The 16,863-nt window shown below is 35.4% G+C and overlaps 1 protein-coding gene across 9 annotated transcripts in view; it reads right to left on the bottom strand.

Annotated features, from left to right (window-relative positions):
* Positions 1-16,863, bottom strand: part of LRP1B (LDL receptor related protein 1B) — a 2,140,503-nt gene that overhangs the window by 702,990 nt on the left and 1,420,650 nt on the right. For all 9 annotated transcript variants that reach the window (XR_007920674.2, XM_051849575.2, XM_051849574.2 and 6 more), the window contains 2 exons: positions 15,106-15,280; positions 14,110-14,204 (listed from right to left, as the gene is read on the bottom strand). Coding sequence is in view for 8 of the 9 variants with exons in the window: in XM_051849575.2 (XP_051705535.2) it covers positions 14,110-14,204; positions 15,106-15,280 (270 nt within the window). In the remaining variant the exon portion in view is untranslated. The remainder of the gene's footprint in view (positions 1-14,109; positions 14,205-15,105; positions 15,281-16,863) is intronic.

Here is a 16,863-nt window from a genome sequence, read left to right as displayed (position 1 = left end):
TTACAAACATTCTTTTAATTAGGACAGTTTATATTTTTCCCCTCGATGACTGTCTAAACTTATGAGCCATGTGAAAATAACACATGCAAAAATAGAGAAAGGGGCTGGTGTTGTGGCATAGCAGACAAAGCCGCTGCCTGCAGTGCCAGCATCCCATGTGACTGCCGGTTTAAGTCCCAGTTGCTCCACTTACAATCTAGCTCTCTGCTATGACCTGGGAGATTAGTAGAAGATGGTCCAAGTCCTTGGGCCCCTGCACTGGCGTGGGAGACCTGGAAGAAGCTCCTGGCTCCTGGCTCCTAGCTTTGGATTGGTGCAACTCCAGCAGTTGCTGTTGTTTGGGGAGTGAACCAGCAGATGGAAGACCTTTCTTTCTCTCTCTCTGCCTCTATCATTTTGTAACTCTGCCTTTCAAACAAATGAATCAATCTTTTAAAAAAGGAGGGAAAATCAGAATTAATGAAAGTTTATTTCTTGAGAAGTGTTTTACTCTAAAGTAATTTTTAAAAGCTTATATAGATACATTTATTTATATGTATAGTTTAATATAATGCCAAAACTATATTTTATAGGTTGAGAAGATAGGAAAAAATATATTTTAAAGCACTGGACTATATCATTCAGATACTTTTATTTTTTATTTAAAATATTTAAAGTTTTTAAAATAATTTGATTATTTCTACTTTTATTTTTTATTTACTTGAATGGAAGAGAAAAAATAGAATCTTCCATCCACAGATACATAACTGCTGGGGCTCCCACAGGTCAAAGCCAAGCATCTGGAACTCCATTTTGGCCTCCTACAAGGTGACAGGGATACAGTTACTTAAGCCATCATTGGTTGCCTCCCAGGATGTTCATTAGTAGGAAGCTGAAACAGTAGTGGAGCTAGGACTTGAACTTGGGCACTGCAGTATAGGATACTTCCAACAAGTGTCTTAACCGAAGCACCATATGCAGATTCCTCAAATATTTTTAAATTGGTTTCGATAATACAATATAAAACATTCCTTTTTGCATTTTTCTTACCATACAGAAAAACTTGGAGTGTTCTAGACATGTGACATAAGTTCTTATCTGTTTTTCCTTTCTGCCAAGAATAAGGCAAGCTTCCTTTCCTTCTGTGACTTCTTTTAAAATTAAAAAAAAAATTTGCTTCAAGATTCTGTTAAAATTACTAAACATCATCAATTTGGCTATAATTCCCAACTCTCATTTCCCCCATTCTCCAAAAAACAATTTTTTCTCTATTTTCACATTGTCTACTTATATTACCTTTATGATTCTGGCACATGGTACTTATAAACAATAATAAGTGTTTTATTTTGACTTTACTAAACATTTTATTCCAATTATTTAAAATGAGCTGTGAGTTTTTCCTTGTTTAGATTGTGACAGTCCTGGGGAAGGGGCCCAGTTTCATTTCCATAGTCTGGTCTAGTTTATATTTCATCAACTATTTAAAAGTATCCTTTTTCACACTTATTGACATTTTAAAAGAATAAGTAAATAATCAAGTGAATATAGAGTAAATTTAAATTGTTTGTATGCCTATAGATATGAAATTATAATATTAGTTTGACAAATCCCATTTTTGGAATTTGTTTTTCACGTTTCTTCTGGGGTATGCAGTTTTATATATTACTTGTACTTCATACATTATAAAGTGACTATAGAATTAAGCTCCATGTATATATAAAGGAGGGAGTTGCATCATACTGAGTAAGGAAAATTATCAACAGATTAAAAATATACATATATACATATTATTTGTGAAAAAGTTTGGGATCTACCAGACGTGTAACAAGAATTAACTTCAAATTTTCTCAAGCTATTGTAAACAATTGAAAGGGAGAGAATCCTCCCAAATTCCTTCTATGAAGCCAGCATCACCTTAATTCCTAAAACTGAAAAACATACAACAGAGAAAGTGAACTACACACCAATTTCCCTGAAGAACATAGATGCAAAAATTCTCAACAAAATAATAGCCAATTGAGTCCAACAACACTTCAGAAATATCACTCACCAAGTGGGATTTATTCCTGGTATGCAAGGATGGTTCAACATTTAAAAATCAATAAATGTGGTACATCACATTAACAAATTGAAGAAAAAAAAACCATATATTATCTCAATAGATGCAGAAAAGCATTTGGAGAATGATCCAACATGGGAAGTGAGATACACAGCAGACTCATAGAATGGCAAATGTCCTAACAGCACTCTGGCCTCATAATCAGTCCTTAAGGCATGCGGATCCTGCTGAAATGCCCATGAGAGTATTTCAGGCATGGAAAGCCAAGACACTCTGGGGGAAAAAAAAAAAAAAACCTAAATGAAGGATCTCCACGAGTGAGATCCCAGTGGAAAGAACGGGTCATCAAAGAAGGAGGTACCTTTCTCTGAAGGGAGGAGAGAACTTCCACTTTGACCATGGCCTTGTCTAAATATAATCAGAGTCAGTGAACTCAGGGGGCTTCCATAGCCTTGGAAGCTCATGACAAGAGCCTAGGGTGATTACTGAGGCCATAAACAAGAGTGTCAATTTGTTAAGTCAACAACAGGAGTCACTGTGCACTTACTCCTCATGTAGGATCTTTGTCCTTAGTGTGCTGTACATTAAGATTTAATGCTATAACTAGTACTCAAACAGTATTTTTCACTTTATGTTTCTGTGTGGGAGCAAACTGTTGAAATCTTTACTTAATGTATGCTAAACTGATCTTCTGTATATAAAGAGAATCAAAAATGAATCTTGATGTGAATGGAAGGGGAGAGGGAGTGGGAAAGGGGAGGGTTGCGTGTGGGAGGGACGTTATGGGGGGGAAGCCATTGTAATCCATAAGCTGTACTTTGGAAATTTATATTCATTAAATAAAAGTTTGAAAGCAAAAAAAAAAAAAAATAGTACATATAGCCCATAAATTTGCATAAGCAATGAAACTTGAGATTTAAAGACAAAAAAAAATAAATAAAATAAAATAAAATAAAATACAACACCGTTTTATGATACATCTTTAAATAAATTGGGTATAGAAGAAATATCCCTCAACAAAATCTAGGCAATTTATGACAAAACAACAGCCAGCATCCTATTGAATGGAGAAATGTTGGAAGCATTCTCACTAAGATCCAGAACCAGACAAGGATGCCTACTCTCACCACTGTTATACAATATAGTCCTGAAAATTTTAGCCAAAGCCATTAGGCATGAAAAAGAAGTCAAAGGGATACAAATTGGGAATGAGGAAGTCAAACTATCCCTATTTGCAGATAACATGATTCTACATATAAGGGATTCAAAAGACACCACTAAGAGGCTATTGGGACTCATAAAAGAGTTTGGTTAAGTGGCAGAATATAAAATCAACACACAAATTCAATAGCCTTTGTATTAACAGACAATGCAACAGCTGAGAAAGAAGTTGTAAGATCAATCCCATTCACAATAGCTGAAAAAATTAAATGTCTTGGAATAAATTTAACAATGGACAGTAAAGATCTCTACAATGAGAATTACAAAACATTAAAGAAAGAAATAGAGGAAAACACAAAAAAATGGAAAAATCTTCCTTGCTCATAGATTGGAAGAATCAATATCATGAAAATATCCATACTACCAAAAGCCGTTTGCCATTTCAACACGATACTAATCAAAATACCAAAGACATTCTTCCTGGATCTAGAAAAAAATGCTTAAATGCACATGGAAACACAGGAGACCCCTACTAGCTAAAGCAATCTTATACAAAAAAACAAAGCCAGAAGCATCACAATACCAGATTTCAATACCGATTACAGGGCTGTTATAATCAAAATAGAATAGCAATGGCACAAAATCAGACTTATAGACCAATGCACAACAGAACAGAAACTCCAGATATCAACCTATGCATCAACAACCAACTTATCTTTAACAAAGTAGCTAAAATCAGTCCCTGGAGCAGGGATATTCAACAAATGGTGCTGGGAACACTGGATCTCCACATGCACAAGTATAAAGCAAGACCCTCACCTTATACCTTACACAAAAATCTACTCCAAATGGATCAAAGACCCAAATTTACAACTGGATATCATAAAATCATTAGAAAAAATTAGGAAATCCTGCAAGACATTCATTTAGGAAAAGAGTTCTTGGAAAATTTAAAAAGTAAAATTGAGGCCCCAGGATTTTTTTTGCTATATAAAGGAATTTTGAACCTTACCTGTGAATACATTTCAAAATCTACTTGATAAAGTATATGTGTCAAACTGATTAAGTAATACAAAATGCTTGGTAGACTTCAAAAAGGTATACCTAAGATTGAGCAAACAAATGACTGGCTTTTTATTGGAATTACACTGAAAATAAAGGGAAAACATCAAGCAGATAAAATCTACAGTGCATCAGATTCTTAAGAAGAAGCCATGAAGGGTAATGCTGATTGACAAGCCAAATTGCTTTATATGAGGCTTGAGATGCAATTTATAATGTGAAGGTATTTGAAAAACGGAAATCACTTTAAGTAGTAAATTGAAATCCTCTGTTATGTAAACTGTTCTCAGCACTTAATGTATCCAATAATATGCATAAATCTCAACTGAGAATATTTAGTCCAACAATAGATAACCAGGATGCTGGTTTGTATTTAACGGAAACAAAGATATTCAGCCCAAACTTTCTGAAAGCTGTAATTACTCAATCTATGATGATACACATTCATAAAATGCATTTGGTGCTTTAAAAAGACTCTTCAATAGCATTATGACACACTTCTGTCTCAAGTATGTCATACATTTGGATTTTATAGCAAAGAAGCAAGGGAAATCAGTGAATTACAACATAAAAACAATACAAAAATTAGAAAGCATAGTGTATCTATGGTACTTCTCTTCAAAACCAGCATTGAAAAATCCAGAAATAACTCATTGTGAGGTATAGCTGGCACAGAGGTGAAATTGGTTCTTGCATTCTTCTGGTTGCTTAGAAAAGCCAACTTCTATGTCCTAACTGGGCCTGCAAGTCTCAGGAGTATTTTTTCCCCTTCTCATTTTCCATGTTTGAAAAATAAACTGTTCTATTTTCTGATCTTTGCTTGAGGTCATAGAATTACCATATGAAATCAGCCTCTCTGGCCACAGCATAATGGTTAAAATTTAATATTACTTTGGGAATAAATAAACTTGGATTTGGATTCCAGTTTTACCATTTGTTTGGTGGAACTAACATCTTTCAACAAGAATAAGCTTTTGAAACTATAAAATAAGCTCAAGAAATCTTTCCATAATTGACTACTGTGAGACAACTAATGCAAAACATTATACAATTCCTTCATTACTGCGAGTGGTCAAAAAGTAATCACAATAATCATGTTATTTTTGTCGCCAAAAGTGAACATGATCCTACTGTATCTCGATCTCATGCTAGGTGACCTTGAACACTGGTGTATATTCCTGATGAGAGTATAGATATCATAAGTGATGATAAACAACAAGCTGACACTTCCCTACCTCACCAATGAGAGTGGTGTGTTTTTCCCTCACATTCTGGGTAAACATAAGTTATAATCTGACAACAATTTTACTTTCCTCATCCCACTGGAATCTACCTTGTGAACACAGGAAAAAACCCACCTGCATTCTACCTTGCTGAACTATTACCTGGCATAGCAAAATCTCTTGCATACCTTGTAGTTACACTGTAGGACTACAAAAGTGTTCAGTTCACATCTTCTAATTCTGGGACTAGGGTGCTTGGAATGATAAGACATAGAACTAGTTTGATTTCTTCAAACTGGACTGCAGAAAAGGCACAGCCAATTCACACAGTCCTAGCGCCATAGTGATTGATGACACATGCCTCAGTAGAAATCAGGCTTGTCAGTGGGACAAGAGGACAGTTACCTTTGATATCTCAAAACCAAGAGCAAGCCCCCGGCTACCACAATCCCCATGGAGACTGACACTGAACTCTATGTAGACTAAAGATACATACCCTAGAAAATCCACATTCATCCCAAAGCCACAAATTATCCCCATGAATTGCAATAGTCTAGACCACTGTGACACTTACAGACACAACTGACATTGACATTAAGAACCCAAGCCAACACAGCTAGCCAAGTGATGCCCTGTATTCCAGTTAAATTCTTTTCTTATAAAACCTACTCCAAAATGAAGGGTCAACTACAACAAATGCACAGATGTCAATGTAGGAACACAAGAGACATGAAGAAGCAAGGTAGCATTATGCTTACAAAAGAAGAAAACATTGCTCTAGAATTAGAGCCTGAAATAAAACTATAAAAGGCCAGCAATGGAATTTAAAATTATGATTGTAAGGAAACTTAATATGACGTCAGATAATAGACAGATTAAAGAAAGGAGTAGATGAGTAAGTGACAAGAATGAAAATATTACTACGCAAATAGAAAAGTGCAAGCAAAGTGGGTGATTTCAATACCATGCTCTCATCAATGGACAGATCACCCAGATAGAAAACCAATAAAAACATATCAGAGTTGAGGGGCCAGCACTGTGGCATAGCAGGTAATGCCACCACCTGCAGTGCTGGCATCCCATATGGGCACCAGTTTGATTCCTGGCTGCTCTACTTCTGACCCAGCTCACTGCTATCACCTGGGAAAACAGTAGAAGATGTTCCAAGTCCTTTGGTCCCTGCACCTGCATGGAAGACTAGAAGAAGCTCCTGACTCCTGGCTTAGGATTGGTCCAGCCCCAGCTATTGCAGTCAATTAGGGAATGAAACAGCGGATGGAATAAACCCCCTCACCGTCTCTCTTTCTCTCTCTGTGTAACTCTGACTTTCAAATAAATAAATAAATAAATTTTTTAAAAAAAGATATATCAGAGTTGAAGCATACTAGTAAGTAAATGAACCTAACAGACATTTACAAGATATTTCACTTAACAGCTGCACAACACATATTCTTCTCATCAGCACATGGTACATTTTCTAGGATAGGCCATGTCTACAAATCAAGTCGCAGTTAATTTGAAAAGACTGAAATCATACCATGTATTTTCTCAGGCCACAAATGAATAAAACTATAAATCAACAAGAACAATAGAATATTTGCATAGAAATTTAACAACATGGTAAATGGATCATTGAAGAAATCAAAAAGGAAATCAAAACTTTCTTCAAATAAATGAAAACAAAAATACAATGTATCAATAACTATGAAATACAGAAAAAGCAGCATTAAGTATTTATAGCATTATGTGCTTACATTAAAAAAGTCTCAAATAAAACAATTAATGATGAAGCCGGCACCGCGGCTCACTAGGCTAATCCTCCGCCTAGCGGCGCCAGCACACCGGGTTCTAGTCCCGGTTGGGGCGCCGGATTCTGTCCCTATTGCCCCTCTTCCAGGCCAGCTCTCTGCTGTGGCCAGGGAGTGCAGTGGAGGATGGCCCAGGTGCTTGGGCCCTGCACCCCATGGGAGACCAGGAAAAGCACCTGGCTCCTGGCTCCTGCCATCGGATCAGCATGGTGCACTGGCCACAGCGCGCTGGCGGTGGTGGCCATTGGAGGGTGAACCAACGGCAAAGGAAGACCTTTCTCTCTGTCTCTCTCTCTCACTGTCCACTCTGCCTGTCAAAAAAAAAAATAAATAAATAAATAAAAAAACAATTAATGATGCATCTCAAAGACCTAGACAAATAAGAACAAACCAAATGCAAAACCAGTAGGGGTGAGAAATAATAAGGGTCAGAGAAGAAATAAATGAAATGAAACTTTAAAAGCAATACAAAAAGCTGTGTTTTTGATAAGATAAACAAAATATATAAACTTCCAGGCACACTATAAAAAAGAAAATAAACTCAAACAAATAAAAATAAAGATGAAAAAGGAGATATAAAAACTGACACCACTGAAATACAAAGCATCATAGGAAGCTACTATGAAAAATATGCTAATAAAAGCAGAAATCTTGGAGAAATGGATAAGTTCCTGGATACATATAATCTACCAAGACCAAATCAATAAGATATAGACAATCTAAACAGAACCATAATAAGCAATGAGATTAAAGTAGTAATCAAAAGTATTCCATCAACTGAAATTCCAGGACTTCATAGGTTTATTACTGAATTCTGCAAAACATTTAAAGAGGAACTAACTCTAATTCTTTTCAAGCTGTTCCACAAACAGGATGAAACTGTGCTGAACTCTTTTTGAAAGTTTGATATCAAAACTGAATAAGGACATTACGCAAAAGAAAACTCCACACAAATATCCTTAAGGAACATAGATGTAAAGAGTCTCAAGAAAATGCTAGTAAACCAAATTCAAAACCTCATCAAAAAAATGATCAAGTGAGATTTATCCCAGAGATGCAAGGATGGCTCAGCATTCATAAATCAATAAGTGGCATAAATCATGTCAGCAGAATGAAAAAAAAATCTTGTGGTCATTTCAACAGATGCAGAGAAAGCATTTATAAAGTTCAATATTCCAGCCGGTGCCACGGCTCACTAGGCTAAAATCCACCTGAGGCGCCAGCACACCGGGTCTAGACCTGGTCAGGGCACCGGATTCTGTCCCGGTTGCCCCTCTTCCAGGCCAGCTCTCTGCTATGGCCTGGGAGTGCAGTGGAGGATGGCCAGAGTCCTTGGGCCCTGCACCCACATGGGAGACCAGGAGAAGCACCTGACTCCTGGCTTTGGATCAGCGTGATGTGCCGGCCGCAGCGTGCTGGCGGCGGCGGCCATTGGAGGGTGAACCAACGGCCTTGACAATACAAACTTTACAAAAATTAGGAATCCTCAAAATTTTAAAGAATATATATCTGACAAACCAATAGCCAATATCATACTGAATGGAGAAAAGTGAAAGCATTTCTCCTCAGACCTGGAACAAGATTAAAATTTCCACTTTCACCACTCTTATTCAGTGTGGTACTAGAAGTTTTAACAAGAACAATTATGGAGAAGTCAGAAATAAAGGACATCAAAATTTGAACAGAGGAAGTCAAATTATCCACATAACAGATTACATGATTTTGTACATGGAAAAACCTAAGCAGTCCACTAAAAAGCCTTTAGAACTATAACCAATTCAATAAAGTTGCAGATTTCAAAATAAACACGAAAGACAGTAGCCTCTTCACATGCTAATGATGAACTCACTGAATGAGAAATCAGGAAAGATATCCTATTCAAAGTAGCCACAAAAAAGCAGCTATTTAGAAATAAATTTAACCTAAAAAGTCAAAGATCTCTACAAAGAAAATTATAAAACACTAAGGAAATAAATTAGTAGACACAAAAAATGTAAAGATAGTCCATGCTTATGGGTTAGAAATATCAACATCATTAAAATGTGTATATTACAAAAATCCACATATTCAGTACAAATCCAATCAAAATACCAATGACATTCTTTACAAAATTAGAGAAAGTAATCTTAAACTTCATATAAATTCACAAAAGACCCAGAATAGTCAAAGCAATTTTCAGTAAAAAATAAATAAAGCTGAGGCATCACACTACCTGACTACAAAGCATATTACAAAGCTATAGTAATTAAAATAACATGGGACTAGCATAAAAAGATATGAATTAATGAAGCAGAATAAAGAGACCAGAAATTTATCCATTAACATACAGCCAACTGGTTTTCAAGAAAATGGCTCAGATCTTACATTGGAGTAAGGATAATCTCTTCAACAAATGGTGCTGGCAACACTGGAAATTATATATATATATATAATTTACATATACATATAATTCATGTATATATATATGAATGAATTTAGATTCATACCTCTCACCATATACAAAAATCAACTTTAGATGAATCAAAGACCTAAATGTAATACCTGAGACTAAGAAGTTGCTGGAAGAAAATGTAGGGGAAACATTCCAACACATTTTAGTATAGGCAATGAAAGCAAAACTAAACAAATGGGATGTTATCAAACTCACAAGCTTCTGCACAGCAAAGGAAAAAACCAATAGCATGAGACACCCAACAAATAATATGGGAAAAATAAATATTTACAAGTTACCTATCAAAATAAGATTAATATCTAGAATGTATCAGCAACTTAAAAAATTCAACAACAGCCACAAAAAAAAAAAAATACCAAACACCAATTGAGTTAAGAAATAGGCAAAGGATGTCAATAGACAGACAGTTCTTTAAAGAAGGAGGAGAGAGAGAAGGATGGAGGGTGAGAGGGAGGAAGGGAATATCACTATGTTCTTAGAAATTTCATTTCAGGCTGGCACCGTGGCTTACTAGGCTAATCCTCCGCCTTGCGGCACTGGCACACCAGGTTCTAGTCCCGGTCGGGGCGCCAGATTCTGTCCCGGTTGCCCCTCTTCCAGACCAGCTCTCTGCTGTGGCCAGGGAATGCAGTGGAGGATGGCCCAAGTGCTTGGGCCCTGCACCCCATGGGAGACCAGGAGAAGTACCTGGCTCCTGCCATCGGATCAGCGCAGTGTGCCAGCCGCAGCGCGCTGGCTGCGGCGGCCATTGGAAGGTGAACCAACGGCAAAGGAAGACCTTTCTCTCTGTCTCTCTCTCTCACTGTCCACTCTGCCTGTCAAAAAATAAAAAAATAAAATAAGAAAATTAAAAAAAGAAATTTCATTTCAGAATGCATCTCACGGGAAAACTTCCAAAAGAATTGTGTAAACCAGGATTACTCTGGCATGGATTTTTGAGGTTACTTCAAGTATTATTCTATATCAATTATTTCCTTGTGGGACTTAACCTTGCTTCTACATTAAATGGCAGCTTAAATCTACATATAAAGTAAGAAATATGTTCCACTTATTCACATCACAGCTTTAAATTGTCCATAAGGACAAAAAAATGAGACAGCAAATTTTTTCTTCTTTAAATAAAAAATACAAAATCTTGAAATACTTTAATATTTCATCTACATTAGAAACAGCATCAATTATTTTAATAAGATAGACACAGAACAAAAATATTATAACTTCCTTTTTGTTTAATATTTATTTATTTATTTGAAAGTCAGAGTTACATACAGAGAGAAGGAGAGGCAGAGAGAGAGAAAGAGGTCTTCCATTCGTTAATTCACTCCCCAGTTGGCTGCAAAGGCCAGAGCTGTGCCAATGCAATGCCAGGAGCCAGGAGACTCTGCTGGGCCTCCCGTGCATGTGCAGGGGCCTAAGGGCTTGGGCCATCTTCTAGTGCGTTCCCAGACCATGGCAGAGAGCTGGATTGGAAGTGGAGCTGCTGAGATTAGAACTGGCGCCCATATGGGATGCTAGCACCGCAGGCAGCAGCTTTACCCGCTATGCCACAACACTGGCCTCACTATAACTTTCAAGAATTAGTTACTGTGCAAAATTTAGTTACTATTGGGATAGATAAAAAATCACAATAGGGTAAGAATGAATGAGGGTTATCTCTGCTTTGATACTGATCCCTAAAGTTGTCCATAAAGTTAATGCTAAATACGAAATATCAAATGTAAATTGAATCTAATAGACACACAACTGGTACTACATATAGGTTCCATTATTAAGGACAAAACTTTTTTCATCATAAATAATATCTCATTCAATTGTCGTAAGAACATCATAGAAAAGTCATTTCCATGACAACATGGATAAGGAAATTAAGTATCACCAACCTAATAGCTCTCAAAGATCACAAAGCTGAATTTACTTACTGGAACCTGAAATAATTTAGTTTCCAGTGCCCCTTAAGGAAAAAGGTAAGTGTCAAATTTTCATCAATAGGCCTACTTTAAAATCTGATATGTGCTTAATAAAAATCTATTTATTGCATAAGCAAATATCTGATTGGCAAGCCATAGCAAATGCTGATCTAAGGTACAGTTTGTAATGAATTCTGTTATTTATGATGAAATAGCACATCTTGAACAAATTAAGACTTTTAAAACATATCATTTTGGAGTTGCTAAAACTGATTTTCAAAATTAACAATACCTCATGTTTGTCACAGAATGTTGAATCATCATTAATGCACAGTTAAAATATCACTTGATGCACATCAGAGGGGTCAATTACAAAGTATGAATACTAATTCCTCTCATAAACTTTTTTGCATATGTAAATTGTTACTGTTTTCTCCTTTATTTTGAGAAGGGAAATGGACATTTAGTATTAAATAAGATAAGGATAATGTTTTCTCCATTACCGAGAGAAGCATATAAATTAACATTCTGGTATAAACAATGAATACCAAATTACAATGTAAGGACTTTGTTTGCTCATACTATTTCTATCATGCTCACTTTTCAATATTAAATATTCTAAACAATTCCAGATAAGTACCCACTGAATTGCTTTAGTTCAAATTAAGTCCTTTGTCTGGGTCCTAATCTTGCAAAGCTCCTTGTTTCTTTTGTTTTATCTTCTTCCACAAAGAAGTATTAGCATTTCAATTTGCCAGTAGTATCTTACACTACCATGAATTTCAATTGCTTACAAGTCTTAAACAAGCAGTCCAAAGAAAAAGCTATTAACAGCATCATTTCATATTAGAGGTTTATAAACTATACAAAAATTATTTATTTCAAACCTTAGTGATACTATACCTTTATTTAAAGCATCATCTTTAAAAATGAATTATTTTAAGTCACTGTATTTCCATATTCTAAAACTAAGAAAAAAATTATGGAAAATCTTCATAGATATTAATTCTATCAGATTTGAAAATATACTATAAATAACTCAAGGCAAAATTATGATTTTTCTATTATATACTATATTATTTCACATTTAATATAACATCAAAATTCAAGCTCATCACTGAATCTTTTGTAAAACAAGAACTGAAATGATAAGCAGGCAATGTAATACTTCTTGCCTCTCGAAGATATTTTTAAAAATGAGGAAGAAATAACTGTTTAAATAAAAATATAATGTATAGATATCTGTGTGCAAATATGTGACAAATTATTTTCTAAAATAATTTTTAAAATATTTTCAAAGATGTTTTTGGGAATGAGTCAAGGCTCTCTCCAAGCACCATGTTATATCTGATAACTTGTAATGGTTGTCAAAGACAGAATAACAGAATAAACAAATATATTGCAGAATGAATGGAGACTTCTGAAAACTGAATACTAAATATATTAACTGAAATCACTGTAACCGTTAGTAATGACATAATAGTGATGAGAAAAAGCATCAGCATGGTATATTGCCACTGAAATTCTGTATCGGTATTTGAACAATGAAGATAAAATATTTATTTTCAATAAATTTTTAGCAACCTCAGTACTTAATATTTCATAAAAATTCTCATATTGAAAGGACTTATCTCCCTATTGTGATGAGTTATAGGGCTAATTGGCAGTTAGGTCAGGTCCCAGTTGGAATGAGAAAGGGGAATTCCCTTTAAGAGTGGACAAGATTTGTTTCCACCACGAATCTGCTTTAGCAACAAAAAAGTGCTAATCCCACTCTTCTTGTTTTATTTTGGATTTAGCAAAGAAGTGGATTGGGCCTAGCAGTGTTTTGAGTTTTATCATGGAAATAGCAAGGAAGCAGGGATCCTACCCCTCTTAGTTTCTACTTTTATCATGAGAATAGCCTGATGGCTTTTTTGTTTTATCTTGAGCAGGCTAAACAGGATTAGGATTCTGGCCCTTTAATGGGTTTTGTACCTGCACCATGATTGATTGTTAGCTGTTATTCTACTCCCCTACTCCCACCTTCCCCCTCACCCTGGACACCTGAATTGAGTTTAAAAGACCCCACTCTGACAAATTTCTCAGGTCTTCTTCTCTTTGAGCTCCACTCCTGACACTTAAGCAGGAGGTTTCTGACTTAAATAAATCTTGCTTTGCTCACTGTCCCGTCTGCATGGAAATTTTTCCACATGAGACAAGACTGATGTTACCTTCTTCGCAATTTCCCCATAACACTATCATGACAAAACCACTTACTACCTACATAGACACAATACCTACATAGACACAATAGGTTCAATGAAACTGATCAATTATGATTTATTTTATTTTATATTTATTTTATATTAATAAACTATCTTATCTTCTTTCAGGCTCTATATCAAAGGTATATTAAACAAGTACAGGTCTGTCACATTATAAACTGCAATGAATAACTATTACAAGAAATACTTGCCTACTGGTTCCTTCTGATTTTGAAAGAGAATCTTGCTATTACTTCCATCCATATTTGCCATGTTAATTGTGTTTCCATCTGTCCAGTAGAGCTTCCTTAATTGAAAAGTTTTAAAATATTAATTATAGACCTACTTGCTGAATGGAAATATATACTAAACAATAAAAGAAACATGAAATATATTCTTGTCTTGGGATTGATGCTTTTCAATAATACTCAAAATTGGTGTCATTTGTTCAAAATAGCACATGTATTTGGGAAGAAAGTAAAACAGTTGCTTTTGTCTGTCACTAAAGAAAAGCTGTCTCATTCTCTTTGTTTTTCCTCTGTCCAAAACTGAATATTTAACTACAGATTAAGAAAATTATTTTCATTCCAAGTAATTCATTATGCTTGAATCATCTTACTAAGAAGAAATCAGCACTGTCAAAGGAACAAATTCATTTCTCCAACATAAAGAGAGAATTTCTGTAGCCCTGTACAAGTTCCTCAAGGGTACATGATGACTAACCAGAACATTGGAGAATTTTATCTACTTAGCAGTGATCATTATAAATATATATCAACACGTAGAAAATGCAGCATTAACAACCAGCAGTCAAAATGAAGTCAACCATTTTCTACTAGATTCCTCTTTCTTTTGAACTGTCACACTTAAGAAATGTAAGTTAAGGAGATGTTACATATATATATATATATATATACACACACACACCCAAATATACACAAATATACACACACACACATATATATATAATATATACACACATATGTGTGTGTATGTATATATATACATATATATATTATTGTATGCAACTAACAGATATCTCTGCCCAGGAATGTCTTTTATAATTTTCATATTTCCATTTCCTTTTCTGATGCTATGGTTGATTTTACATTTTTTTCCTCTGAATCAGACACTGATTTTTTTATTAAATCAACTCAAAGGTGTGTGTGAAATTTTGGAAAGACTTCAAAAAAATAATCATACTTTACCCCCTCACTGGGTGAGCAGCAAGACATTGTGGCTTATCGATTCCATGGATAATTGAGGTTTTCAAAGAGCCATCTAGCCGTGCCACATTAATTTGTGTTTCATCAAATTCTGAGCTAATCCAGTATAAATTCCGTGAGACCCAATCCACTGCTAGGCCTCTGATACTCTGAATATCTGTAAAACAGGAAAGAGAAAATTAAAACCGAATGAAGTTTCTCATTCTGTTGGCTCTTCAAGTAAGTTATTTTCTGTCTAAGGGAAAATTTAATTTACACTTTAATTTGTTCGCTAAAATTGTACAAGATTGTAATCTCATTCCCTTATCAGTCCTTCTTAAGGCATGAATAATCATTAATGTCTTACTGCTGAGCCATTTGAAAACCTGAAGCAACAATTAGCACTGAAATTACACTAACAGTCAATGATTCACTGGTAAACACTCAGACACAGGCAGCAGTCTGATGAGCCAAGGTAACCAAAATTTCAATTAGAGCAATAGCTTCTCCAGTTGGTAGCACATTTTTCTAGTTAGCAGAAAGTACTTGTGGGCCATCAACAAATGGGCTATTTTATGCTTTAAGTGCCAATTTGCTGCCGAAATGAAATATAAATGTTTCAACTTTCCTGAAAAGCACCAGAGTTGAACATTTTTTCAAAGTAGATAATTAACAGGAATTGATTGATATGAGAAAAGAAACGAAAATCCTTTTAACATTCATCCAACTTGGATTCTACAGAAATGACTGAAATCTAATTAAGCTGAAGACACACTGCAGCCAACATGAATGTTTGGGTTGTTATTCTTTGATTATTCAATCTGGCTTCTTTAAAAACAATGACAGAATTGAGACTTAAATATAATTGCATTTGACTAAGAAAACATTAAATTGTAACAATTGATGGGTACTAGAAAAATCTTTGGAAATATTAACATATTAAGTAGGTTCGTTTCAGTCTCCAATCTGTGGTTTTTCACTATACCTTCCCTGGTTTTCCCTCACTAGAGTTCTCTGGACCACTGTTTATCAAACTTAACAACACCCCTGGAGAAGCTTAGAATGAAGGCTCTGATTGCACAGTCACGGGGAGGGACCTAAGATTCTGCAGAGCTCACCAGCTGCCAGACGATGCCACTGTGCAGGGGCAGTGATCCTAATCAGAGCCACAGAGTAGCCACTACAGAGCTCCAGTGGCAGGGCCGCATCTGTTCTTTTTATTATTTTCAAAAGAAGCCATAAAGTAGCTTTTTCACGTGAGGTAAAATCTCCAGATTTGTACAATTTGCCTGTTAGTCCAAAATGTAAGACTGCAAAACAAGACACAGGGGGCCAGCAATTCTGGATCAACAATGAAGTTGGGGGTTGGAATGGCAGGTTCTACTAGGTTTATAATCTTGAATTTTCTGCTCAAACATCCTTCTAATATTTCTAAATCACAGTGCACTGAGAAACTATTCCGTATGCTTCCAGTTCTCATCAAACCATCTTCCAATGTCTTTTTTATAATTAGTTATCCTCATCCAGTTCCCTCTTGTTCTTCAGGACCATTTCTTTCAAGTAAAATACATCATGTCTAATTTTTATTTGCCTCACCCAAGATCTCATATCCTCCTTCTTCTTCACCCTTTGAGGTTGATTGATTGCTGGGAGGCATGTTGATGCACTGAGGTGATTGGATTCATCTTCTAGGTCGGGTGCCTGTTTTTTGTTGTTCAGTTATTTGAATGTCTTTTAACATATTGTCTCATCAGTAAACTG

The sequence above is a fragment of the Oryctolagus cuniculus genome, chromosome 3, assembly GCF_964237555.1.
Source record: "Oryctolagus cuniculus chromosome 3, mOryCun1.1, whole genome shotgun sequence".
Taxonomy (NCBI): domain Eukaryota; kingdom Metazoa; phylum Chordata; class Mammalia; order Lagomorpha; family Leporidae; genus Oryctolagus; species Oryctolagus cuniculus.
The sequence above is the reverse complement of the archived record's forward strand: the minus strand, read 5'-3'. Positions and strand labels throughout refer to the sequence as shown.